We start from the raw sequence: 27,878 nt of genomic DNA, 5'->3' as shown, positions 1-27,878 counted from the left end.
GTTAAGTAACAAAATAATCAAGCATCGCCAAAACTCAGAAACAAGGAAGCGATATCTTCCTTTTTACGTTAGTCATTAACAGTTTTTCCTTTGTTTATCTTGACCTTATCCTCCCCAAATGTATATTCCCTGCACTCCTTAAAAAGGTTTGTTATTTATACGTAGTTCTGCCAAAAGGTCACCATTTTAACTGTTTTAATCGCTTCTATTGTATATAGATCTAGACACCTGGTTTGGTCAGGGCTAGTCACTAGTGCCAGTAGTGGTAGGACACACGTTTAAAGTAATATTTTAAATGTTACATGTATTATTGAATGAAGCATTTGTTTTGTTTTAATCTTTTTAATGAAACTCATTTTGTGCTTTAAAAAGTGCTTAAATAAGGGTACTGGAGAATCAATATATGTACAAATTATTCTGCTGTTAAATTGTGCCAGCTTACTTCTGGTACAATTTCTAGCAACACTAAAGCACGTTTATGGAACTTTTCTAACATTTGGACATTCATAATGTTCCCCTTATGCACCAGTCAAATGTAACCACGCCCCCCCCCCCAGTCCGGGGGTATACTGGGGATAGCCGGGGGAAATGGGCCGTGTTTTTACCTTTCAGGTGGCCCCTCAGTGCCGGGTGAATGCGGTGGTTTTGTCATCGCTCAAAATATAGCGGGGAATGGGCCTAACCTAGGGTCCCTTGGGTGCGGGGGGCATTTGGCGTGGATTTTACCATAAGTTCGTCCTGCAGGGCGGGGATTTTACCCGGGGTTGGCTGGACAGAAAGTCAAAGTCCCCGCTATTCCCCGGACCTGGGGTTACAATTGACTGGTGCATTAACAGACATCAGGAAAACCGTCGGTCCGACGGTCCTCACCGATAAAATTTGACTCGGGCCGACTAAATTTGTGATGGGGTCGGTCCGTCTGACCGAAAGTTTACACGGCCAGATGTTAAAAAAATGAATATTTAATCTTTATCAGTTATCAAACACTGCTTAAAAGTAAGATTAATTTATTTTGTTAAACAGGAAATAGCATATTTATCAATGATATTGTCAAATAACCATTTGTTTACAAATCTGATGATGTTTTACGGTAGTGTAGCTCTGTGAACTGTTATTTGTGTTCAAGTTTAACTGGTTAATATCTTAATACGTTTTTTATTTCTTGTAAATGTAAAATTAGCAACAAAGGCTTTCAAAAAGCAAGTTTTCAAACAAAAATTGTCGGAGTCCTGCATATTTTCTTTTGGACCGACAAAATATCAGAGGCTGTCGGTCCGAATGACCAAGTCTTTTTTGAACTTTCGCAATGTCTGCCCTTAACATAGAGTCATTAAAACAAAACTCATCAAAGACTCTGAAGTGGCTGTTTATATAGACTAGTACAACTTTATACTGGTACAACTTCTTTTGTCCATTAACAGTGTCATACTACAAATCTACCAGCTCAAATTTAGCAGGTGGTCCGCCACTATGCTGAACGTAGTCCTCACCATAACTTCTAGCATAACCCTAAGAATATAACCATAACCCTAAGAATATAACCATAACCCTAAGAATATAACCATAACCCTTATAGAAGAATATAACTTTTCAAAAGTTATGTTGAAATAAGAGGTCATACCAATTTTGGTCAGTTGAACAGTTGGATGACAACCAGTGTCTTGTTAATTGTAAACTTATAATAGCCAATCACCCATACTGTAATGTATACAAAATAAGTGAGTTGAATGCTCATGAAAATATTTAACTTCCATAAAACACATTTTTGTTATATATATATATTAACTTCATATACATGTTCTTAACTATATGTGAGTGGTCGAAATTAACACAAGCCTGCTTGCTCAAATTCTGAATTTTAAATAGCAAGGCTTGTCCAAAAATATGATGCCAAGCTATAGTATATGAATTCGGTCTTGTTCATCCAAAATTTTAATTTCAATGATTGAATTTTTAAGTCTGTATGAAACAAAAAAATTGTTGCAAAATACAGGTAGTAATATTTATAATGCATATGAAGTGTATTATAGGCAGCCTGGCTATAAGCTATAGTCGTCAGCAGGTGTGTATAGTGAATTTGATGAGTTTAAGATCAATCTATATTGACATTCAACAAAGACATGTTTGAATTTCAGACACACTCGATTTTGAACCTTTCAATTATTTAGCCTTTAAATAGACTAGACACCAGATGATACAATAGCAAGAAACAAAGAAAATTGTCCAAACCTTACATAAAATTGATTTCGTTGTTTACAACACATTGAATCTTACTTACTGATGTATCACATTGCTAAGGACACATAATGTATATCTTTCACAGTTTTTGTGTATTTTTCCAATTTGAAATTTACTGGGTTTGTCTACCACGTCAATTCCGGTTTATTTAAAAATAGCGTCAGTATATGTATCTGTACTAATCATGTGACTTTCATATGCTAAATATACACACTATAAACTTGGAAACCATTATGCGCTATTTTTAAAAAGCTAAACTCAGCTGAGACAGCTAAAAAATATGATTTCAATCATGTAAAATGATGTACATGTATTATTGGCCTCATACTGGCTGATATTGACATTTCTAGGCTTGTTTTGTTGAAATAATGTATTTTCTGAATTTGGAACCAACTGGTGTCTAGTCCCTTTCAAGTTGTGTTTTAGTTTTCTTTTTCTCTATAATTAATATATGTTTTTAACCACCAGTTGGCTGATGCAGGTGGGTGTTATTTATTTTAAATCAAGATTTCAATGTATGATATGTGAGCCGCATCACGCAATTTTGGGCCTTCAGAAATACAATTGTTTTTATTGGGTGTTTCATTTAAAATCATATTTCAGGAAGCAATACTAAAACAATCATGAAAATATCTCTAATTGCTTTAAGATTCATGTTTACAAGAAAGACTATGCATTGAGCATTTTGATTACTAATTTATTGAGACACACACGTCATGACGTCAAAACATTTACGAATGTATACACAAAATTGATATATCAATATTTTAACGAGCTTGCAATACAGATTTTATCCTAACACAAAAATTAAATCTGTATGGATCATAAATTCAATCTGTATGGATCATAAATAAAGGAAAATTTGATGATTCATTTAAGTGTATTAAAAACATCAAGCTTTTGAAACAATCCCCATAAATACAGTCCAATTAAGTTCAGACAAAAGCTGTGAATGCTATGCACCAATCAATTGTAACCACGGCCCCCCAGGTCTGGGGAATACCGGGGACTTTGACTTTCGGTCCAGCCAACCTCGGGTAAAATCCTCGCCCTGCGGGGACGAACTGCTGGTGAAAACAGTGCCAAATGGCCCAGCACCCCAGGGACTCTAGGTAAGTCCCATTCCCCGCTATATTTGGCGCGAAGACAAAACCACTGCATTCATCCAGCACTGCAGGGCCACCGGGCCACCGGGAAGGTAAAAACTCGGCCCACTTCCCCGGCTATCCCAGGTATACCCCTGGACCTGGGGGGGGGGGGGCTGTGGTTACAATTGACTGGTGCATTATGAGTCAAGTTATTGTCATGATCATTAGTAAATGATGTGTCAATGACAATCCTTTTAAAGAAAAAAGTTCAGAAGAAACGTAAAAATCTTGATAAATTCATTATTTTTGGATTTTTTTTATTAATGACACTTTCTTTGTAATAATTCTGATTGAAGGTCCAAAATATTGCAACGTGGCTGATATAAAACCTGACTAAATTAAATCATAAATATAATCACGCTTGCAATGCTTTAAAATCATTATGATTGATAATTTTGATTTATTTGGTCTAATTTTTGAGGATTGATTGAGCGAAATGCTTTTAAAAACAAAACAGTAAGTAAATATAAATATGATAAAACACCCTCCTAATTGATGGACTAAACAACAAATTCAGCCTTATACTGGATTTCACACGTACGCCTCGGAGAGATAGAAATAGAAAGGCACCCCTCATATTTTAAGCTATTCCCCTCATCAATCCATCATTGTTCATGTAATTTCTTTTAACTATTTCTAAAGAATTATGGAAGGATGCTGCAGCCTGTCTTTTTTTGGTAACACCCTTCTGCCATCATGGAGAGTTGGAGAATAGGCACCCTACTGCCTTAATTGGATGAAATGCTTAGAACTGTCAAATATTTGGGTGGTTGGGGGGGTAATTAAAAATTATATTATGATTATAATTACATACAAACTCTCATACTTGGCAGTTCAAATACACATGTATCGTAATGTTTAATTTCAATTAAACACAATTTGCTACATTTTTTGTTGAATTCATAATCTTCATGTTCTTCACAGCTAGATCAAACATTGAGCTCTTTTTTTATCACCTTGTCGCTCTTCTGCAGCACCGTTTCCTTTTTAAAACCTTGCTTAAACCCTAGTTCAATGTATGTGTACAAATAAACAGTGCTCCAGCTAGGCCCAAATAGCAGGGGAAGCCCCTTGATTATCTTTCCTGGCACCCTCCTGCCATTTTCCGGCACCCAGAGTGCTGTCTTTTCAATATGCCCATCTATGTCCGTTTGCTTGACAGAGCCCTCTTTGATGAATATGAACTATATTTGATATTTATTTAACATACATTGTACTGTCAAGTCAATTTTCAGAAATACTAGTAAGTATGAAAGTAATAAATGAACATGATTTTGACACTGAAGTCACGATAACAGCTAAGTTATTCATAACGAACTATTATTATAGAAAGTAGTTTCAACACATTCACAATATAAATTGAACATTGACCCTTGCAAGTGCCCCATTAATGGTCATTCAATGCGCATCAAAAGTGCCCTTCCTGACCTAGTAGGCTTAGGCACCCTGCCATGTTCATATCCTGGCTGGAGCACTGATATATGAAGGTTTATTTATAGTAAATTACAGAAAATATAGATAATGAAAACTATTGTTTTTATTTAAATGTATTAAATAATGTATTGGATTATTTCAGCTTATATAAAATTATTCTCAATGGTGAAGTTGGCTAGATGAAGGGGAGTGACTCCAGCGACGAAGAGCCTAGTGAGACAACTCGCCTCATGGCTTCCCAACAACAGGACACGACAGTGGTAAGGGGTAAAAAAAACAACTTTTGGTTCGGGTTACCTGAAATAGGCGCCATCCCTACCGTGTTTATAGGCAGTTGGTAAAAAAAAGATAAAAAAGAAAATAATTTTTTGTTTTCTGTTTGAAGTGTGTGTTTGAATATGTATTTTAAAACCTTAAAAGCTTTATACACCATTCTACATTGATGACAATTACTTTCTTATAAAGCCTAAAGCCTGCCTACCCTACCTGTCTTCGAAAGGTATGTAACACTAATATAACCAAACCATTTTTATTGGCCTAAGGGGATTTACTTTCTGATGATCCCAGCATTTTGACAAAAAGGACCAATTTCAAAATTGGGAAAACTTTGGTGTTTTGCGTCATTTATGGATTTCCATTTCATAATTATATTATCATATTTTGGGAAAAGGACTGATTTCAAAATTGGGAAAACTTTGGTGTTTGCTTCAATTTTTGATTTCCATTTTATAATTATATTATCATATGAATCCACTTTTAACTAATACATGTATGTTAAAATGTAAGCGTAGAAAGTTAAAATGCTTAAACACCGAAAACCTTAAAGGATGGCGTTAGGTTATGAGATCCCCACCAAGGCCCTGGGTAAGATCACAATATAAGGTAATTTTCCATTATCTTCACAATTTAAAGGGCCGTGGCCCCATTCATAAAATGGTGGAAAAAACACTTTGACAAACAAACACTACTGTTAATCATGATGAGACTAAATGGTTTTGTTTGACATGGCGAAAAGACTGCCAGTTATATACATGTACATTTTATTTCAATGCAATCCTCTCTGCCATGCAGGTAGAGACGCGGCCGGTCAGGGGTAGCAGCGAAGGAACCGAAGTAAGGGAACGCAGATCAAATCAACGAAGACCCAGTAGCTCGGGAACGGTGGATGAAGAGGAGGAGGAGACTCTTCAATATGGCGCGAAACATGTCATCATGTTGTTCGTACCTGTCACGTTGTGTATGGTCGTTGTTGTGGCCACAGTCAGCTCAGTGTCCTTCTATACGCAAAAAGGAGCTTATCTGTGAGTCCATAGAAACATGTGTTGCTGACTAATGTTTTTAAAAGAAAATAATTCAATTGTCATGTCTAGTGATGTTCCGATGATCGATTAAAATGGAAAAATGATTGGTTGGGCCTGAAATCGGCGACAATTGATTGTATTTGGTTATAATCGAACATCGATTCAACCTGTGAGTTATTTTTCTTCTTTCCTTTCGTTATTTGCGTTTGGTTAATTTCTGACAATTTCAAACATACCCATTAGGCCAAAAAACAAACAAACTTTGTTTCCGGTGACTTGACCGACCCTATTTTTTCCTCGCCGACCCTAATCTTTTTTTTAGACATAAAAGTAAAAAAAAAAATTATATCGTAAAAATATATATATTTTTTTTAAATATATCAATATATCGTCATTATTTTTGTTCTTTGTCTTTCTATGTACCTGGAGAATAAACTCTCATTCCTAATTATGTATTACCGAGACGCGTTGTCAACAGGAATACAAAATGGCGGAGGGCGGCGAACCCTGTCCGATACATGTATCTTCAAATTGGCAAACGCATGTTTACGGTCCAAACACCTGGTTAATCACAAGAGACATATTTTGCAGTCTTTAAAATGAAAATATTTAGGATTATAGCTTGTGGTGTTATTTATTCATGTCCAAAATAAAACTTTCTTTTTACGATTAGGCATTGCGTATATCATGCAGGCGTCTTACGATTAAGCTTTGCTCCATCTAATGCAGGCTACTTGCCAGGTTCCAGTACACATTTCACTAACCGTTACATTAATTTATCCGCAATTATCAATGGTTATTTATTTCACCTTATTGAAAAAATTAAAAATAAGTCCTATCAACTGAAATCCAATTAAAAACCTTTGAAAGTTAACGACACATTTGTTGGAATGTGTCGGCTGCCGATCAAACGGTACTATTTGTGACGTTTTGTGCACGAGCGGTGATAATATCAAAGTTGCGTGGCTATGGTTTGTATTTAATTCGGTCAGTCGTATACCGTACGATCCCATTTGATTGCCAAGATTTCGCCTAGGCTGGTAAGAAAATACCATACGATCGAAAAAATAATAATCAATAATCGTCATCTGGGAATCTTATAACAATGACCGAAATGTTTGAATTCACTATAAATATGAACTTTGATTGTACGAAAATAAGATAAGTAAAATAAATCCATATCCGCGTTTACTTGTTCTATTTTTAACCTACCTCCATTTGAAGGCCTAGTTTAAGGAGCTCACAGTTGACAAGAAAATCGGCGATTTTCCTCATGCAAATGAACAAATTAGTTGATAATTGACTGTTTGGGTAGAACATTATCACAGATCTGTAAAAATTGAAGTGCTGGATTTGTTTTCTAAAAACCGATTGCGACTTATAAACGAGTATTGTACACAAAATACCCCAGATTTCATGGGCAAAATTGTCGGGAAAATACGGTAGTCAAAGGTGTTTTTCTGTGACTTTTTGTAAATTATGAAACGCTTAGATAAAACATAATTGTAATGATCCAACAGAAAATTGCATGATATGGAAACTGAAAAAAAAAAAAAAAATCCCGACCGACCCTATTTTTTTTTCGCCATGTCACTGGAAACACAGGTATTTTTTTTTGGCCTTACGTAAGCATAGTTAAGGATTACGAATTATTTTACTAGAAAAAATCTACAATTAAGGTGTTGTCAAAAACTAACTGTGCTATCGATAATCAGTTACTTGAATCGATAGTCAAACTAGAACCGATTCCCAACATTAGTCATGGAGTTTGTATGAAAGACCCTTGGTGACATTTCAACTAATATTTCAGTCTTGTAATCATGAAGTTGAAATCATGAATTCGTGTTGAAAAATCGTGAAACAGCAAATTTTTGAATTCCGTGAAATTGTCAATTGGTAAAGGTGTATTAGTGTTTTCAAAAGAAAAACATGAAATAGTGAAGAATCAAGATATATCATGAATTTGTGAAGTTGAATTATATTAGTTCACCAAGTTGAAATCATAAAACTTAAGCATGAAATTGAAATGTCACCACAGGTCTTTCGTACATTTGTCACCTTAAAGGGGCTAGACACCAGATGATAGCATTGCAAGAAAAAAAGAAATTGTCAAAAACTTACATAACATACTCGTATATGTTGTTTACAACACATTGCATCTCACGTACTGATTTATCACATCGCTTTCAACACATTGCATCTTACTTACTGATTTATCACATCGCTTTCAACACATTGCATCTTACTTACTGATTTATCACATCGCTTTCAACACATTGCATCTTACTTACTGATTTATCACATCGCTTTCAACACATTGCATCTTACTTACTGATTTATCACATCGCTTTCAACACATTGCATCTTACTTACTGATTTATCACATCGCTTTCAACACATTGCATCTTACTTACTGATGTATCACATCGCTTTAATTTAAAAATAGCGTCAGTATAATTATGTATTGGTACTAATCACATGAGGTTCTCATGCTTAATATACACACAATAAACTAGAAAACCATTATGCCCTTATTTTAAACGGGTTAACTCTAAAATATTGTTTTAATCATATAAAACTATGTATTATCTGCCTTATATATAATTAGCTTGTATTGTAATTCTAGGCTTGTCCTATGGAAATAATGTATTTGCCGATGTTGGGACCATCTGGTGTCGAGCCCCTTTAAATTTTGAAGCTATATTTTTGAAAGCTTCATAGTATTGGGCTTATTCTGAAAAGCATTGAAGTAATTTTAAAACTGTCTCCATTTTAGTGTCTACACACCATTCCATGATGCTGACTTGCCGGACACTGACACTGGAACAAAGGTCTGGCAGTCATTGGCCAATGCTGGTATTCTATTGGGGGTCGTCATAGTGATGACAATCTTTCTGCTAGTCCTCTACAAATACCGTTGCTACAAGGTAAACATATGGACGATAACTTTTGTTTCTGTGTAAGATTCTTGATGTATTTCACTGTGTGAACACCAAAAGCTATATAACACATGTTGTAGGCATGAGAGATAGTGGTTAATTGTTTTTTTTCAGTGTAAGATCTTGATATATTTCACCGTGTGAGCACCAAAAGATATATTTCATGGGTGGCAAAGCCCGTGTGAAACGTTCACTGTCAGTGTGCACGACACGAAATATATAATGATCTTTCACTTAAACCAACAATTCTTCTGGTTATAAACTTCTGCTGTCGTCACGTCAAAACAAGTACTGTATCTTTGTGCAATGTTAAAATGACGTCATAAAACTAAATAGTGCATCATTAATATTAGATTTATTATGAAAACATGTGTCTTTTAAGTGATTAAACAAGTGATGTATATAAGAAAAGTTTATTGATACTTTGCTTAAATCCGGAATGTCGTAATCGACGCTCATGGATTTTTGATTTTATTTTCACTTGACTTGCGCCACGTGAAATCAGATTTGAGTTGAATACAAACTCCTTGATCAAGAAGCAGTACTAATAACCAAAGGGGATCGTCACATAGCTTGGACACTAGTATAAAGCCTTTCAGTCCTTTGATATTGTGTAATAAGTAATTATACATACAGTGGGATTTTAGCGAGGGCAACAGTTTTACCCTCAGAGGAAGTCTGTGTACATCGGCTTTATCCCTCGGAGTGAGCAAGAAAGTGGGTCTTACTGGTTAAGTGTACTGTATGACATTTCAATACAATTTTACTGGAAAAAATATCATATTATTACTTTTTTAAAAATATCAAAGGACTGAAGGGCTATTTCTAGTGTCCAAGCTATGTGATGATCACCTTTGCTAATAAATGTAACCCTTTTTTATTTTTTAATAACTGTTTGTTGTTGTGTTTGCAGGTAATCCATGGCTGGCTGATCGTGTCATCGCTCTTATTGCTGTTCTTGTTCTCGTACCTGTATCTGGGGTAGGTAAATTTCCATGTTATTATTCTGTGTAAATAACAATCACTTCACATTCTCTTTCTAGGGGCTGTATTACAGGCCTACAATGTCCCCTTGGACTACAACACTTTGGCCCTAGTAATGGAATGGCATTACCCTGTTATTATTCTGTGAAAATATCTCTTTTTATATTCTGTTGATTGAACAAGTTGAAAAAAGTCTTAGTTTCGCAAAGTTAATTTCTTTTATCAAATGCCTACATTTTCTCTGTTTCTTGGCTTTTCTACAAGCGTACAATGTCACCGTTGTACTACAGATGGAATGGCATTATCCTGTTATTATTCTGTGTAAATAACTATAACTACATTTTCTCTTTTCCAGGGCTGTACTACAGGCCTACAATGTCCCCATGGACTACATCACAGTGGCCCTTCTAATGTGGAACTTCGGGGTTCTCGGCATGATGTGTATACACTGGAAGGGGCCATTACTCTTACAGCAGGGATACCTGATCACAATATGTGCGCTAATGTCCCTTGTTTTCATCAAGTACCTGCCAGACTGGACTCTCTGGGTTGTGCTTGCTGTTATGGTGATATGGGGTAGGTAGTTTTGGTTATACAGATTGCGGGTATAGTGTTTTTTCTTTCTTATTTCTGCATGGAGCCAGGGCTCTTTGAATCGTTATAAAAATAAAAATGCAAGGTCAATATTTGCTGAATATATTGTTTTTGGGGCAAAATAATGCATTTATTTTTTGGGTGGGTGGGGAGAGGTTAGGGTTGCCGGGCCCAGACCAAGTCAGTTCAAAATTTTAGCAGCCCTGGACACAACCACTCAATAAAGAAAAGACTAGAGTTTTAAACCATGATAAGGCTCATTCTTGATGTAAAAAGAGGTTGAAATTGGGTGTATAACATTGCTTCATGTGACAGTTTGCTAAGGGTGAAAAGGATGCAAAACGAAATAAAGCAGGTTTTTGAATTTTGTGAAGAAAGAAGACTGTTTTGAATTGTAAAGGCTCGATTCGACCATATTTTAGATGGAGAAAATACACTGCTACACATTCTGTGTATTTGTCTACACATATTATTTTCGCCACTGTAATATTATATGATTATTATATGATATTTTATATTTGTTTGTGAATTTCCATATCATATTATTATGATAAATTTTAACTTGCTGCTGCTATATTAAACTTGGACTAGCAGCAAAGTGCAACAGTTTGTTGTACATGTTTATTTAACCTTGGTTTTAGATGATATGGTACTGGTAAAACTAACATGACCGTGACGAGTGACTAGAAAAATAATCATTCTTTCTTTCTGTTTTAGATTTAGTGGCAGTTTTGTGCCCAAAGGGCCCACTGAGAATGCTGGTGGAAACTGCACAGGAACGAAGGGAGCCAATCTTTCCCGCTCTCATTTACTCATGTACGTAACATGGGGGTGAAACAATATAAGCAGATCACAAAATAAGACACAGGAATGAAACAGTATAAGGAGATCACAGAATAAGACACAGGAATGAAACAGTATAAGGAGATCACAGAATAAGACACAGGAATGAAACAGTATAAGCAGATCACAAAATAAGACACAGAATGAAATAATAAAATTAGATCACAAAATTAAATGAGACAATAGTAAAGTTGTAAAACAGGTACATGCACGTGTAGTAAAATGGTAGACTATGAAAATAGCCCGAATCATTTTCGTGGGCGATCACAGTTGTCATGACAATAATTTTTGTTCAATTCACACATACCTGGATGATGTAGAGCACAAAAAGTAGCCCACATTAAGTTAACTGGATGACCAGTAGCCCATGTTACATACACATGAATGGCAAAAGGCACAAAAAGTAGCCCACATTACATATACCTGGATGACAAAGTGCACAAAGTATAGCCCACAGGTGATGTGATTTGTTCGCAGATTTGTGGTTTTCCTTGTTCAAAGAGCTTCAAGGACCAAAAGATTAAAACAAAACTTAATTAAAAAAGTAAACTGGTTCCTTTTGGTTGTTATTTTATTTGTTGTAAGTATTAACACTCCAGTTTTCTTCAAATTTGAAGTCAGGAGAGCCTTCAAAAAAGCCAGTTTTGCTTCTGCGGTAGTGTGCTTGAACCCCTTTGACTTCCATCGGAGGCCCACAGTGTCCTCAGAATCCATTGCCAAGATGGTTTCAGCCCTTTAACTTGTATTTAGCATCAGTGAGACAAAAACATCTTAATTTTTAGCTCGTCAGTTTTTTTTTTCGCAGTGCAAAAACTTTAAACTCATCCATGACTCTAAAATCAATCAAGATTTTCAAATGAAATGTGGTACATACGTTGCCAGAAACAAAATACACATGTATGTTAATTTTAGTGTTTACCGAATAAAAAGGTCCGTTATTCCGTTGTCTTTATTTCAGCCACAATAATGTGGCAGACAGTGACAGCTGCAGATGGGGATAAACCAAATGGGGATAAACCAGATGGGAAAAAGAAAACTCGTTCGTCCGAGGATAACGACGGTGAGGATATTAAACAAGTTTGAAAGTCAAAAAGGATTTAAAAACGCAACAATATGTGTTTTAGTTAAAGGAAATAATGTACATTTGTACCTCCAATTTGCTATTTGTTTGCTTAATTTATTTCTTGAATTTGACACCATGGGATTGTGAGAGTCATGCTTTATTGCCGAGTGACATCTTCTTTGTAGTGTTTTATTTTTCTGACCAAAGTTTGGCCCTGTTCCCATTGCTAAAACATATGGAAGAATTGTTGTATTGTTGTATAGTTGTTTCACATTCTTTAATCATTTTTTTCTTATATTTTTAAGCATTCTTGTTTATTTCTAGACAAAATTGGAATTCACAATTTTAACAAAAATGACACTTATCTTCCAATCAGAAAAGCATTGGCCCCATTCCCCAAAATGATCAATAAAAACCCACATTGATTGGCCTTAAAACATATGCATCAAATCCTATAAAAAGTTGTCTACAGGTTATTTTTAGGCCAGTTTGCATGTTTAAATGATTTCATTGGCTAATTATAATTACTAGATTAATATTGACCAATTACTAAACATTCTGGCTAACTTTGACCAAGCCAAAGAATTCAAGCTGTTTTATTCAATTTGCTGCCAATGGAAAAAAAAAATCATTGAAATAAAAGCATGTGTTTGTGTTTTCCGCATATAGTGTTGGAAAATAGCTCATTGAGCTAATGTTTCTTGTAAGCATCATATACCTGACTGATCGGCATGGTCACTGAAAATATTTTTTGTATACAGCTGTGTTCGAAAACTCAGTTGACACTGAAGAAAATAATGGAGCAGATGGCGACGATGATGGATTCGCGAGCCCAACACGTGTACCCAGGACCCGCAATCGTGAGGCCATGTCCGCAAGCTTAGACTCTGCCCATGCCCGTTCAGCCGTTAACGCGCTTGGAACAAATGAGGGGAGGGGTCAGAGGACACGACCCCAGGTTGACGATGGCGACGAAGAAGAACAAGAAGAGAGTAAGTGAAGAGCATCAATGAATATACTGAACACTGAATACTGAATCAAATGTTTTTAAGTCTTATTAAGGTTTAAAAGTGAAAAGTGTTGTATTGCTGTAATCATTTTAATACTAAATAACTTTGAAAGTTAAAAAGTATAAGAAACTGTAGCCACATCCTGAATTTTTTAAATTATACATGAACACTCTTTTGGAGTGTTTAATTTCAATCACAAGGGTAATGGAGGAAGTACTGGTAACTGGTTTGTGCAATGGTCCATTACTAGCATGTATATTAGTGAATAGCTTGTATCCGCACAATAGTTATTGCACGGTTAAGCTATGTCTATTTGATAGCATTTCAATAGGGAAGTTTATGTATGGACAAAGCCAAAGAAAACACTCCAACATGATACTGACATTGTTCATGGCTTCAGACCTTACCATTTGGCATCAGTTTCAATACTTTGTTTCAACAGCGGCACTCTCAAAAATTGACAGATTTGACCTTTTAAAAAATTAATCTCAGAATCAGCTCATTTTGGCATCAGTGCCTTCAATTAAGTCATATAAGATAACTCACAATAGAACAGATCTCAATTTTTTGGCTAATAGTTGAAATTGTCATTTTTCTTAGTGTTTGTAACACTTTTAGCCATAAAACATCAATTTTCTCCATCTGTGAGAGTGCAGCTTTAATATGTCTGGACTTATTTTTTTTTGCATTTTTTTCAGGCAATTTTGATGCAAGAGCCTTTATAGGTTCTCTTCTTTCTATAAATAATAATAGAAGTATTTTCAAGTCTGTTATATTTTTCTTAATTTTCCAGGGGGTATCAAACTGGGTCTTGGAGACTTTATATTCTACGGGGTTCTGGTTGGCAAGGCATCGTCGTACGGTGATTGGAACACAACACTGGCATGCTTTGTTGCCATTCTCATTGTAAGTGAATGGGTTTATTGTTTAGAATTTTTTTAAAGATGGTTTGCAAGTTGATTGACGACATTGTTGTTAACTTTTAAATGTGAATTTTGTTCTGGTGTTATGCTGTTTTTTTATTGAAGAAATTGTATTGTCAAAGCTTTGCCTTTGATGTTTTCATTGGCGCTGTACTTGTGCAAGATCTTGGACCTTGGCCATAGCTCAAAAACTTTTCTTCGAGATATTCGAATGAAATTTGGTACACACATAGCCAGGAACAATGGAAACATTTACAATAAAGTCAATAACTCTAGTTGTTATTATTTGTATTATCATTTATTGTTTCTGTCTCCTGTTGAAAATAACTATATCTACCAAGTTGAAAGGTGTAATACTATTCTATGTTAAATAAGGGTATTGGAAACCCTAAAATACTGTGAGCTGCAGGGGACTTTTGCCCCCTTTGTCTCCCCACCAGAGCTTAGTCATGGACCCACCAGGGCCCTACAGCAGCCCTCTGAACCCCCTGAAAAATATTTCAGGTTCTGTTATGCATTCTGGTAATAGTTGTCGAGTTTTGCGGCTTGTTTGGCCTTAAAAACGCCAAAAGATAAGAATGTGCTCTTGTTTTTAAAAATGAAATGAAATTATGTAGACAATTTGAATGCATTGCCTGATTAAATGATAAATCCCGATTTATTTTCAGGGTCTCTGTTTCACGCTTCTGCTGCTGGCGATATTCAGGAAGGCCCTTCCTGCTCTTCCTATCTCTATCACATTTGGCCTGGTGTTCAACTTCGCAACTAGTGAACTGGTTCAGCCCTTCATGGACAAATTGGCTGGCGACCAGATTTATCTATGAGATTGCCTGCGGTGAATGGGATCTTAAGCTGGACAAAAATGAGCAGCGTTAAAGTGTTGAGTTGAGTTGAGTTGTGATGGGAAATATAAATTTGTCTCCACATCATCGAAAGTTCCAAATACACGACAGTGCTTACTTAGGCCACAATTTATGAATAGTTTGTTTGGTGTTTCCAAACTTACTCACAGGAAAAACTTTAGCCTACTTTTTTTTGGCTTCTCTTATATTTAAAAATAAATAAATCATGGAATTAAGGGGATAGGAAATGACAGGAGCCACAAAAAAACTTCCTACCTACCCACACCTGAAAACAGGGGTAGGGGAACGGGAAACAATCTATGGTATATATTGTTGCCTTAATTTGTAGTTATTAAATGTGTGTGATGTTACACAGAATAATGTGATTTGGCGCTCCTTCAACTTGGATAGGACATACAAGTGTGACTGACTTTATTTCTATAAATATGACAGTGCAATGTTTTGAATATGAATATGCTAACTGTTGCCATGGATACGCCTAAATTTTTATTTTAATCTACACTTTTGAAAATGTATGATTATGCATTGAGACTTGTTAAGCAAGCTGGTATATTGGTGAATTATTTAATGATTTTTTATTGTACCTATTTTGTAATTGCTTCTTCAAAGCGTCATAATATACAATAGGGCCCATTGTTCAGAACTTAGTTAAAGTTAACAACGTTGTTAACTTCATTGTTTTTTACTTTCAAATTGGTACTTCTCCGGAAGTTTAATAGTTACACTTGTGATATGCTGTTAATTAAGGAGGAATTAAAAGAACTGTTTTAGCTGTACTTTATACTAACAGTTTTGAGCTCAACATAAAAGAATCATGTTTAAAAGTTAACAAAAACATCCCTGAACAATTGACCTATTGTGTGTATAATTATACATATATGTATTTGATCATATTTTTATCAATGAACGTCTAACAGAAAAAAGCATCCCAGGTTAAATGAATGTCTAACAAAAAAAAGCATCCCAGGTTAAATTTCAAATAAAAAAACTTGATTTTTGGGACCATTTTCTCCATGCATGTATTGTATTATCACTTTTTTTAAATCATTATTTCCGCTTAACGTTATGGAAGTTTATTTTTGATGTTTGACTTTTTTAACATGAAATTGAGTCCCTTAAGGATAAAAAAATTGTGGTCAATCATGAATTCCATTCCATGACAGTTTGTCACTTATACAATTCAAAACCTAATAAAAAGGGAAAAATAAATTGATTTTATTTGTTGTTTAAGGATCTGTGGAAATCGGAAAGAGCAAAACATAAAATTATCTTTTCTAGCACGCCTTTTTAGAAGAAAACATGTTGTGTGTATAACCTGGTATCAGCACAGGCAATTTCGCTGTCGACAACATGCAAAAAAGAAAGTTAATTGCATGGAATTTCCTAAACACGTTCATAATGACAACTGGTAATACACATATATGTAGGAATATGCATCAACCTACCTTGAACACATACTGTTATCATGCCTGTTAGTCAAGTCGGAAAAACTGGCAAGCGTTGGCGCCCCTTTCTGTGCTCTTGATTTTCCTTGAGCTACACTGTAACAATCTTGTCTGCGTTCCCTGCGTTCTTGATTCCAAATAGTTGCCGCATTACCAATGTACTATATATCAAATAGTTGTCTGGTTCCCTGCGTACTATATACTAAATAGATGAGTGGTTCCCTGCGTACTATCTACCAATTAGTATTTTTATTCCCTGCGTTCCACATACCAAATAGTAGCCTGGTTCCCTGCTTATTACCTTTACATACCAGTTATTTGGTTTCCTGCGTTCTTCATACCAAATAGTTGTCTGGTTCCTTGCATCATATGTACCAAATACATGTAGTTGCCTGGCTCCCTGTGTACTTTTCATCAACTAATTGTCTAGTTCAGTGCGTTCTGTACATCAAATAGTTGTACATGTACTACATACCAAATATTGGCTTATTTCTCTGTGTACTATATACCAAATAGTTATCTGGTTCGTTGCGTACTATATATCAAATATTAGCCTATTTCTCTGTGTACTATATACCAAATGGTTATCTGGTTCCATACGTACTACATACCAAATATTGGCTTATTTCTCTGTATACTATATACCAAATAGTTATCTGGTTCCCTGCGTACTATGTATCAAATATTGGCCTATTTCTCTGTGTACTATATACCAAATGGTTATCTGGTTCCATGCGTACTACATACCAAATATTGGCCTATTTCTCTGTGTACTATATACCAAATAGTTATCTGGTTCCCTGCGTACTATATATCAAATATTAGCCTATTTCTCTGTGTACTATATACCAAATGGTTATCTGGTTCCCTGCGTACTATATACCAAATATTGGCCTATTTCTCTGTGTACTATATACCAAGTGGTTATCTGGTTCCCTGCGTACTATATACCAAATATTGGCCTATTTCTCTGTGTACTATATACCAAATGGTTATCTGGTTCCCTGCCTACTATATACCAAATATTGGCCTATTTCTCTGTGTACTATATACCAAATGGTTATCTGGTTCCATGCGTACTACATACCAAATATTGGCCTATTTCTCTGTGTTCTATATACCAAATGGTTATTTGGTTCCCTGCGTACTTTATATCAAATAGATGTCTGGTTTTCTGCGTACTACATACCAAATATTGGCCTATTTCTCTGTGTACTATATACTAAATGGTTATTTGGTTCCCTGCGTACTTTATATCAAATAGATGTCTGGTTTTCTGCGTACTACATACCAAATATTGGCCTATTTCTCTGTGTACTATTGTGGACTAAAGTCCTTTGTAACAGATTACTTTAAGTTTGGCGCATTTTGTAACACACCATGCTGCACTTAACCCTGTATTTCGTTCATATTCTGATCGCCATTTAAAACATGACAGCTAGGAGTAGCATTTGTTATTCGTCCCAGATTACAGAAATAAAAAAATAAAAACAAGAAGATAACAGTACTTCATAGTCTCTGCTTTGTCATGGCATAGTCATGACATTAAATTACAGGATAAGACAGGGTTTATAAGGTACGATTGTATTTTAAGTATTACAGAACTAAAGCATTATAAACATGACAGACATAACGATATGTACAAATGTAAGTTACCGATTCTAGCATCGACAGTTATGGTTAATTCGTCTTATTAAGCCTATTTGTGAAATTAATGTGTTTAAATATGTTTTGAAATAGCACAGATTTAAGCAAGCTTTTAGACATATGCGTCGCACAGAAAACGGAATATCTCGACTTGGCGTGTACATTTTAGTTTTAAAAATGTATTACATGTAAGTGAAAACAACAACAACGATATAAATCAATATCTTCATGATACATGTATATATAAAATGATATGCATGTAGGCTGATTATTAAACGATAATTATAATCAAATAAGATTTTAAAATATATTAGAATACTGCGAAAAATATATTAGAATACTGCGAAAAATATATTAGAATACATACTGCGAAAAATATATTAGAATACTGCGAAAAATATATTAGAATACTGCGAATGTTAAATAAAAAGCATCAACATTTGATATCTAAAAGGATGGCTGTGAACACTGTACTCATTAACGGTACATGCATATCAAATACAAAGTTCGAACCAATACAATCCTTGCTTTTTTATAAAAGCATATAAAGTAATGTTTTGCCTATTCAAATGATAGTTTTACTAAAGTATTGACTTGATTTATATTTAGATCTGCGTTCTTCAATAAAATACAGTATTATATTCTGTTAGTTTATGATCAGCAAGATCTAAGGCTTTCTTAACGTCTATGTAGGCTATGGAGCCGATTGTTCAGAACTTTGTTAAAGTTGATAACGTGATAAATGACATTGTTGTTAACTTTTAAATGTGAACATTTTATGCTGTACTAATATGTATACATAAAACAAATACGGCTAGAAACAGTGGTACGAAATATTTTAAGGGACACCGTATAAATCAGTGTATCCGGTAAAAAATCCAGAGCAATAAATATTTGAAAGTTAACACCAATGACGTTAACATCGTTATTAGTAAGTTAACTTTAACAAAGTTCTGAACAGTCGGCTGCATATATAATCATATTGAAGTTGTGTGTTTTTAGAACACAATGTCACGAAGTTCGAATACATGGATAGACCTCTGCCTCTTAAGTGTGTTCATAGTTTACATTTAATTTCCGAGTATGATGGCTGGATATTTGTGCTTGTTTCGATTTTAAAATTAATGAATATTGCCCGATAAAAGGCATTTCACTATGGTTGTATGATTATCATTGGATGCGATTAACTTCTTGTAAACATGAAAGCGCTATAAACTGGGATTAAAAGATGGGTTTCTCAAAAAACCTTTAAATATTTTCTGGGAAGGTATTACAGATAAAGATAGAATTCCCATGAGGTTTTCGCGGATCCAAAATTCTGCCGAAATTGCTGATTTGAACTAATAATTTGTTATTACTTGATAAGGTCAGGTGTTATGGAGGCAAGAGGTCCGAGACGGTCGTGGGGACCTTCAAATTGTAGTATGTACCCGTATATAATTATATAACATCATCATACAAGATACAAGATATAATTTAAGAATCCGAAGAACATTAACTTAAGTCGGCCGTATATGTAATGATAATAAAACAAAAACTTTAGCTCAATGAGCAGTATTTTCCGACATAAGTAATAGACTGACATACAAAACATAATAATCACAGGTATACAACAATGAATTTGGTGACCTGGACATATACGCATGTACTTTTTAATAGGTTACACATGGGAAAATATTTACACAAGTCGTTTGTTTTGCATACAGACAATTACAAAATAAGAAAGATGGATTAGAGCACGTATAATACTATATTTATACTGTACTGGAACGACGTTGTACATATTCAATGATAACGTACAGTTTTCCCGGCTGATACTAGTACGACCATTACTGGCTGATACTAGTTCTACCAGAAGACACACATGAATTGACGTAATGTAATGATACAAATTATCTTCATTATCGACAACATTTTTTTTCTTCTTTTTTTCTTGTAAACGTTGTAAGCGTGCATATTTGTTTCTTGTCGGGGGTCATCGATCATTATAAGTGAAGGGGGACAACCACGTCCATGTTATATAACATTCAGCGAAGGGAAACAACTCGAATTATATGGATTAGGTGTTCTCGAAATCTGTCAAGATGATGGTGAGTTTATTGGTTTGCTTTAACTTCATATGTGTTGACATTGAGAACGTATTGAACTAACTCTTCCACAAAATGTACATGACTCTACTTTCACGAATGTAATTGTAATTTTGAAATGTCAACAAAATACGTAAACATGACCTAAATTCGGATAGGGCAGAAATTAGGCCCAAAGTCATTGAGGATGGCAGTGTTGTCTGGGAAAGATGTGTGTAGATTTTTATTTTTATTGTTATTAGCTATAGACATAAGACCACAGTCCTGCTGAATAGAATAGATTTGAACTGTTTTCGGATTCTTTCTTATTTGTTTCCCTTTCGGACGGTACATTTCGGACCGTCGCGTATCACAGGCGGCAGTTGCGTTGACATGACCCACCTTATGGCCACTGCCCTTTCCTTAAAACATCAGTCTAATTAATTCTTTTCAGGACCAAAATTATTTGGAAAATGATCATCTGTCACAAAACCCTAAATATCAACCAAATAATTAAAGTTTGTTCCCCTCAAATTCAAAATACTAATATTCTAATTATTAGTATTTTTTTGAGAAAAAAATCTCTTCATTTGTACCCTTCAAAATATAAACAAATAAAAACATTACTGAGTTGAATTCAAATGCTTCCTAATCATACCCATGCTCAACTGGAACCCGTCGTGGGTGAGCTGGCTGACCACCGATGGGACCATTGGCATTGGCGCTGAGAATTTAAACTATATAGAGGCTTATTACCTTGCTGAAAGCTGACTAAGTTGTTGTGTGTGTTGCGGGGATTGTTGAGTTTCTCGAATGCCTTACTGTTAAGTTTGGAGACAACGGTTGGATTGCGACATGATTATTTACAGTTTTATAAAATAGTATCACCCTGGCTGCGTTTTCTCTCGGGGGGGGGGGGGGGGGGGGGGGGGGCGGGGGTCCCAAATTATGTCTGCCAACGTATTGGTGACACTTCTGGTCCTTGAGGAGCTATGTTTGACATCTCGAGCTGATCTATGCACAATCATCTCTAGTTGGTTGATCAGACAGTACGTCAATGGGGCCAAAACTTACGGAGAATACTCCAAGCTTGCACTCACGTATGTGCGTTCAACATTTGTATTACCTATAGGTGGACTGTACGAAATGTGTCTCATGTTGATATCATTTGTCCATGAAGGGCCTGAGAAGATTTATTCCTCTAGGTACTCAGCTGATCTTGTCAAAGAAAAAGTTTTGCCATTGATGGTATACTGACTCGAGGGAATATTAGAGGTACATGTTGACATGTATGAATTCACATTTTTTTCGGATGGAACAACATCGGCCAGTCTCAATCTTAAAGGTTAACTGGGTCTTCTTTGTAGCTGTCTGGCATCTTCATTACCGATGTTACGATGAAGAAGACTGTCTTTAGCAAACTGTCCGCTGACTTGACCGTAGTCGTCCCGTAGTGGTCAAGGGTCTGAGGAGGTCGTAAATGGGGTACCTTTACGAGAGCTTTGCTAAAGTGGGGTTTCGTCAATCTACGTGTTTTTGTCAATATTCTTGGAGAGGTTGTTGATTGTTTTAGCTGAGTGGCATATGATCAACGACGGCGAAATCAATGTTGATAATCTGAAAAATTGGAAAAGGAGTTAAAATGTGATATGACATTGCTACAGACGATGTGCTCGAGGACTTTGCAAGGGCTTGAGGTTAATGTTATCGGATCATGTGCGGATGGTAGTTTGACGGTGATGACTGATTAATCTTCTTGGACACTGGAGGGGAGGGGTTAAGGTATAAAGTTTATGTAATCCTAGGTCTTTCATCAGAGATGGGACGTCTAGATTAAATTTCTCCTTGATTTAATATAGTTCCAGAACACACTGGGATTCTTATTGTCATCAGATAACATATAATTTACTTGACTTATGTCTCCTGCTCTCAATGCATGTTCAGTGTGTGTATAATACGTGATAAATTACGTCATTAATGCTACGTCGGAAGGCAATACTTTGCTTCAAATGAAGACTTTAAACAAAAATAACTTCTCCATTTATTCACCATTTTAAATGAAACATAACGCAGTCTACACCGCTTTCATAGAGTCGTGTTCGGGCTTTTTTAAGTATGATCGACACGACAAACCTTTCCACAACACCGCCGCCTGATGGACTTGTCTTAGGAAAAACGTTTTCTAACGTTGTTTAACGTTTATTACACAAGTGGGGCTGTCTCCCCACATATGGTCTTGAGGGTCTTGAAGCACTAGAAATCAGTGTTATCTTGCATGCAAATTGGTTAATTGACAATAATATATACGATATTTATTTAGTGGTGTCTGACTTTATCTGTCCCATTCAGGGTTTTGCCAGATCTCTTTGCATGGCGAAACGAACGTTTCTTGAGTCTTGTTTCGCCTTATTTTCTGTAAAAATCCAAGGCTGGCTGAATCGTTGGGAGCTCTTTGTTGACGGGACTTCACCGTTGTTTATATTGGTGACAACGCCCCTTTTTAACGAGGTTCCTAATCGTGACAGTAGTGCTGTCTGGGATGATGTCAGAGTTGCATTTAAGTTTGATGTTTGCTTTGTTTGTCGTACCTCAAATAAACAATGAAAGAGTTGGCTGCTTGCGCCTGGTTGCACATATATTTTTGTATAAAAAAAAACATCGCGTAGCCATCATTGATGCCTGGTATTGCTGTGTTGCGGGCAGTATTTAAGGGGCGGTTGATAATACAAATGTACCTACAATTTTGGTCAAAAGCCACCTTGAATCTACCAGTTGAAATGTATAAAATACAGATGCACCACTATCTAATTTACGGTTGTTTTTTTTTACACGGAGTAAAGAGTAACTACTATTTCAACACTTTCGGAGGCTGACTGGCCGGTCCTTATAATACCATATGGCCCGAAATCGTGTGTTATATTCCTTATTTTATACCGAACATTTTATATATAAGAAATATTACACACCACTGAGGGTCATATGACATTATAAGGACCAGCCAGTCAGCCCCGAAGGTGTAACGCCTCGGTCCATATACATTCGTTGACTGACTGGCCGATCCTTATAATGTCATATGGCCCTCGGTGGTGTGTTATATTTCTTAAATCGATGTTGTGAAATGATTCTTTAGCTCCATCGACATTTCTGAGATTGCAACGCCCATTATCAGATGAATTGCATTAAATATTCATAAATAATTAAATATTTAAAAAAAAATATAACAATATCTTAATACTAGTTATTTAAACAGAACTTCAACTATTCCAAATATGCCGAGTTGAGTGCATTATTATACAGCGTATTGGCTCAGCCTCCACGCTTTGGCTCCAGCTCCCTGTCTTTTGGCTCCAGCTCAACCCAGAGTATAAACATGCTTATTCCGGTAAACAGGCGGTCATTTTTATTCCCGACAAAATAAAAGCACTCGATAATACTGGTTTTATCTTAAATGTAAACTTCTTGAGTGAAAATCAGCTAAAAAATGATGAAAATGTTCTACTTTCGTCTGTAAACATGCACGTGTTAGATGGGAGAATCGGTTTTATATCTCCATAAACAATATGTTTACAAAATAACCGAAACACGTGTGAAGATTAAACATAATTATTTATATGGCACTGCATTCCCCGATTTCTTAAATAAGCCCTCATAATTGTGATATTAGATAAAATAACGAGTCATACTTACGTTTTACGATGATATCCGTTCTTTTGCTCTAGCTCGGAAGTGTCATTGGCTCTTTTATATACACAGCTCCTAAAAGAGCTGGAGCCACTGTTTCGCAGCCGTGTACTTTAAGGTATTATCTTGTTAAAAGACACAACATGTCGAGAAAAATGGGCCCTAAAACATGGCTGTTAAAATTTGACACAATATTCTGATTAAAGGTGAAAAACATGAAAACTTACCGGCGCTCGTCGACTTTGTAGAAAGTAGGTTTTCTACTTGATCACAACAAAGGTCACGTGATTGGCAGCCGTGTTAATTAATGCACCACATTTCTATTAGGTAAACAAAATTGCTCAGCCTACCGCTTCACTTCAAATATAGAGCACTCGCGATAAATAACCTTCTTTTTAAAACAGAACCCATGCGAAGAATGCTATGGTGGCATATTTACTGCCGTAAGATAACCTCACAGCGTTCGCGATTTTTTTTTTCGTGTTAACCAATTAATTTTCGCGATAATTATCTAACTATCTATTCTAATTAATATTCGCGTTACTTTTTCTGTAAGATATTTATCATACAACTAAAAACCGGCATCGAAGTGCCCAGAACTGCCTCCCATTACCTTTCAAATGTTCAACACTAACAGGTTATCTAGTTATGGTTTGCGAATTCCACTTAATAAGTAACATACTAACTGGTAAGCTAGATACATAAGTAACATACTAACTGGTAAACTAGATACATAAGTAACATACTAACTGGTAAACTAGATACATAAGTAACATACTAACTGGTGAACTAGATACATAAGTAACATACTAACTGATAAACTAGATACATAAGTAACATACTAACTGGTAAACTAGATACATAAGTAGCATACTAACTGGTAAACTAGATACATAAGTAACATACTAACTGGTGAACTAGATACATAAGTAACATACTAACTGGTAAATTAGATACATAAGTAACATACTAACTGGTAAACTAGATACATAAGTAACATACTAACTGGTAAACTAGATATGTAAGTAACATACTAACTGGTAAACTAGATACATAAGTAACATACTAACTGGTAAGCTAGATAAGATTCGAGTGACCACTCATCTTTAAATGCACTTTTGGCTTCTAGCAGTAACTGGTTATTTGGTTATGGTTTAAAATTAAGTGGTTTACACGAAACAATTCGCGAACGTTAACAGGTTTTCTTACGGCAGTTGTATACCACCATAAAGTGCGGTTATAATTACACCACATTTCTTTTGTGGTAACAAAAATGTTCAGCCTATATCTTCCTTCAAATATAGAGCACTCGCGATAAATGACCTACTTTTGAAAACATAACCCACGCGAAGAATATTAACCAATTTGATATGTTACATAGGCGAATGAGCTCATTCAAGAATAGGTTAAACTATTTTCCACTGAGTATGTGAGATAGGTACGTCCCAACCCCAACGTAGTTTTTATTGTTGTTGCGGAATAGAGGATTACCGCAGAACACCCTGTGCGAGTGTTGGGATATACCTATCTTACACGAGCGACCATGGTCGATGCTTTTTCTCGCACTTAAGTAAAAAAAAAATATTGTAAAAAACTAGTTTTTCCGCTAGAACTCTTTTGTGCGTAGTGAAAAAAGTAGTTCCATACGGGTCTTTTTTTATCCTTGCCGCGGGGCAATATAAGACATTCCAGAATGGCCTTATATTTGGATCTAACAGCTTAGATTGAGCGACATCTACAAAGAAAACATTCTAAACTTAAGCATTTTAACCTGCAACCACTTAAATAGTTAAATGGCTCGCGCGAGAAAAACGAGTCATGAACTTTCGATGATTTACATGACCTAGATAAAATATGAAAAAAAAGCTCGCGCGTGAAAAGGTTGGCTGTGTGGATCAAAACGTAGCCATGACCTTCATTCCCATGACATAGATACAATATCAAAAATGGCTCGCCAGGGAAAAGCGTTTCTGTGTTGACCTAAAAGTAGTAATGTGCTACATTGACATGAACTAGATATCGAGCCCTCGGGTTTCGACTGTATTTTAAAGGCCTTCCACAGTGAAAAGTTAGTGCAAAGGACCAAAACATAAATGTTTAAAAAACTACTTTCATTTAGGGTTGAGGTTCATTATTTAGGAAGCATAGTACATAAATACAAGTAGGTGTTAACAAGAGTTGAGCAACTTTTATGGAATACGATTTTATCTGATTTTCATTCAAACAACATTTACATTTTTTACGGAAATGTCTTTTTACAAAATGACTTTGTTTTAATGACAAAATGGTCAAGACTTGCGGCTTTGAGGTGATTTCAGGTATTTTGGCAAGGATATTTGCCTTTATGTGATCAGGAAATTAATTTAATCCACTACTTAGCATTTTTTTCATGAATATCTTTCTTTTTGGAAAAAATATTATCAAGAACCCGCAAGACATTCTTGATTTGGTAGTCGGTCGCTTTTTGACACAAAAACATATTTATATTGTCAACAGACTTTTTCGAAAAAATGCATTAAAAGATTTTCAAACAAAAATCTGATAAAATCTTCTTTCGTAAAATTTGCTCAGCTCCTTATTACCCCAAAATAGATTTCAAGGGGTGTTGGTGATCTAATTCTGAAAAAAGATTGTTCCTCAAAACTTTAGTAAAACATGAATATTCCAAAGATTTTAATATTTATTTTGGCCTTCTCCACCCACTTTTGCAATGTGGAAGGCCCTTAATCCGGTTGTTGAAACACCAGGCCCCAATTTCTCGAAACTTCTTAAGTCCCTTATCACAGGATTAAGCTAAGCTCACTATGTCTTGTTTTTCAATTATTTGCGTAACATTAACTTTTTTAAAGCTTTTATACTTTTTGTAGGAATTATCTTTATGATTATCACAATGAACCATTTTTAATTCATCCAAATACGACTTAAGTACGTATTTCCGCTTATTAAAGTAAGCTATTTAAGCCTGTTAAGCTAAAGAAATTTCGAGAAATTGGGCCCAGCATTTTTTCAGTAATTATTGTATCCTTACGATTGGATGAATTATCGACGACTGGCTATAGTAACGATGAAAAGTTTATACAGTTCCCGTTTGCTCGAATTCGCTTGGCTCGAATTCCCGGTTGGTTCGAATTGAATGTTCAGGACCGATTTCAATATACTGAAGGTAAGCATTCCTGTTTGGCTCGATTTTTTTTAGGCTCGAGGTATTTTCGCCGGTCCCTCGTAATTCGAGCAAACGGAGTTCGACTGTATATGGAAAGACTTTTTTTTCCTTTTTTATTTTAATCCTAGGGTACAGTTCGTTGCGGAGGGAATCTAACAGTTTCCAAAAAAATAATAAATCTTAAACGCGGCGGATTTGATAAACGGACATGTTAAAAAACCGTGGCCTTAAATTTATTTTGAATTGAATTGTATTGTTGAAACTGGCTTAAACTAGAATTTTAAGGTGTCCTGAAACGTTGAATTCTAAAGGCACTGCATATCTGCACTAAAAAGGGGTCAAGGACACGAATGTTTGCACAATTTAGGAATGTTTACAGGGTGATATAAAACTATCGTTCTCGGGTCTACTGATTTAAGTATATTTTCATCGCACACTTTTAACAGTGGTAATGCTAGCGAATATCATTTGCATATGTAAATTGCAAAGCATTCATTATTTGAATGTATTTGAATACGGAATAAGGTAAATCTAAG

General features: G+C 35.4%; 2 protein-coding genes across 4 annotated transcripts in view; both read left to right on the top strand.

Moving 5' to 3' along the window:
• Positions 1 to 11: 11 nt before the first annotated feature.
• On the top strand, positions 12 to 16,549 carry LOC128208984 (presenilin-1-like). Of its 2 annotated transcripts, none has more exons than XM_052912765.1 (11): positions 12 to 67; positions 4,963 to 5,080; positions 5,892 to 6,121; positions 8,898 to 9,048; positions 9,974 to 10,041; positions 10,400 to 10,620; positions 11,356 to 11,454; positions 12,440 to 12,541; positions 13,306 to 13,536; positions 14,348 to 14,460; positions 15,146 to 16,549. In XM_052912765.1, exons 2-11 carry the CDS (start codon positions 5,000 to 5,002, stop codon positions 15,299 to 15,301), a joined length of 1,452 nt encoding a protein of 483 aa, XP_052768725.1. In that variant the 5' UTR covers positions 12 to 67; positions 4,963 to 4,999; the 3' UTR covers positions 15,302 to 16,549. The 2 variants fall into 2 exon arrangements, with proteins under 2 accessions (XP_052768725.1, XP_052768724.1); XM_052912764.1 differs by having other exon boundaries at positions 12 to 146.
• Positions 16,550 to 19,892: 3,343 nt separating this feature from the next.
• The window catches only part of LOC128208982 (N-acetylated-alpha-linked acidic dipeptidase 2-like), a 35,572-nt gene continuing 27,586 nt past the window's right edge, over positions 19,893 to 27,878 (top strand). Inside the window, exon 1 of one of the 2 annotated variants that reach the window (XM_052912761.1) lies at positions 19,893 to 20,522. In XM_052912761.1, coding sequence (XP_052768721.1) covers positions 20,517 to 20,522 — 6 coding nt within the window. In that variant the 5' untranslated portion in view covers positions 19,893 to 20,516. Of the gene's footprint in view, positions 20,523 to 27,822 lie in introns of those variants that run through there. The other variant, XM_052912762.1, reaches the window with a different exon arrangement.

Source organism: Mya arenaria, chromosome 11, assembly GCF_026914265.1.
Source record: "Mya arenaria isolate MELC-2E11 chromosome 11, ASM2691426v1".
NCBI lineage: Eukaryota > Metazoa > Mollusca > Bivalvia > Myida > Myidae > Mya > Mya arenaria.
Note: the sequence above shows the minus strand (reverse complement) of the source record. Positions and strands in the feature narration are given on the sequence as shown.

What these genes read in the sequence shown, in the direction of transcription:
- LOC128208984 (XM_052912765.1), top strand. Translation starts at nt 5,000, where the DNA reads ATGAAGGGGAGTGACTCCAGCGACGAAGAGCCTAGTGAGACAACTCGC. An exon ending in ACAAATACCGTTGCTACAAG is followed by an intron (nt 9,049 to 9,973) that starts GTAAACATATGG and finishes TTGTGTTTGCAG; the next exon opens with GTAATCCATGGCTGGCTGAT. An exon ending in CGAAGAAGAACAAGAAGAGA is followed by an intron (nt 13,537 to 14,347) that starts GTAAGTGAAGAG and finishes TTAATTTTCCAG; the next exon opens with GGGGTATCAAACTGGGTCTT.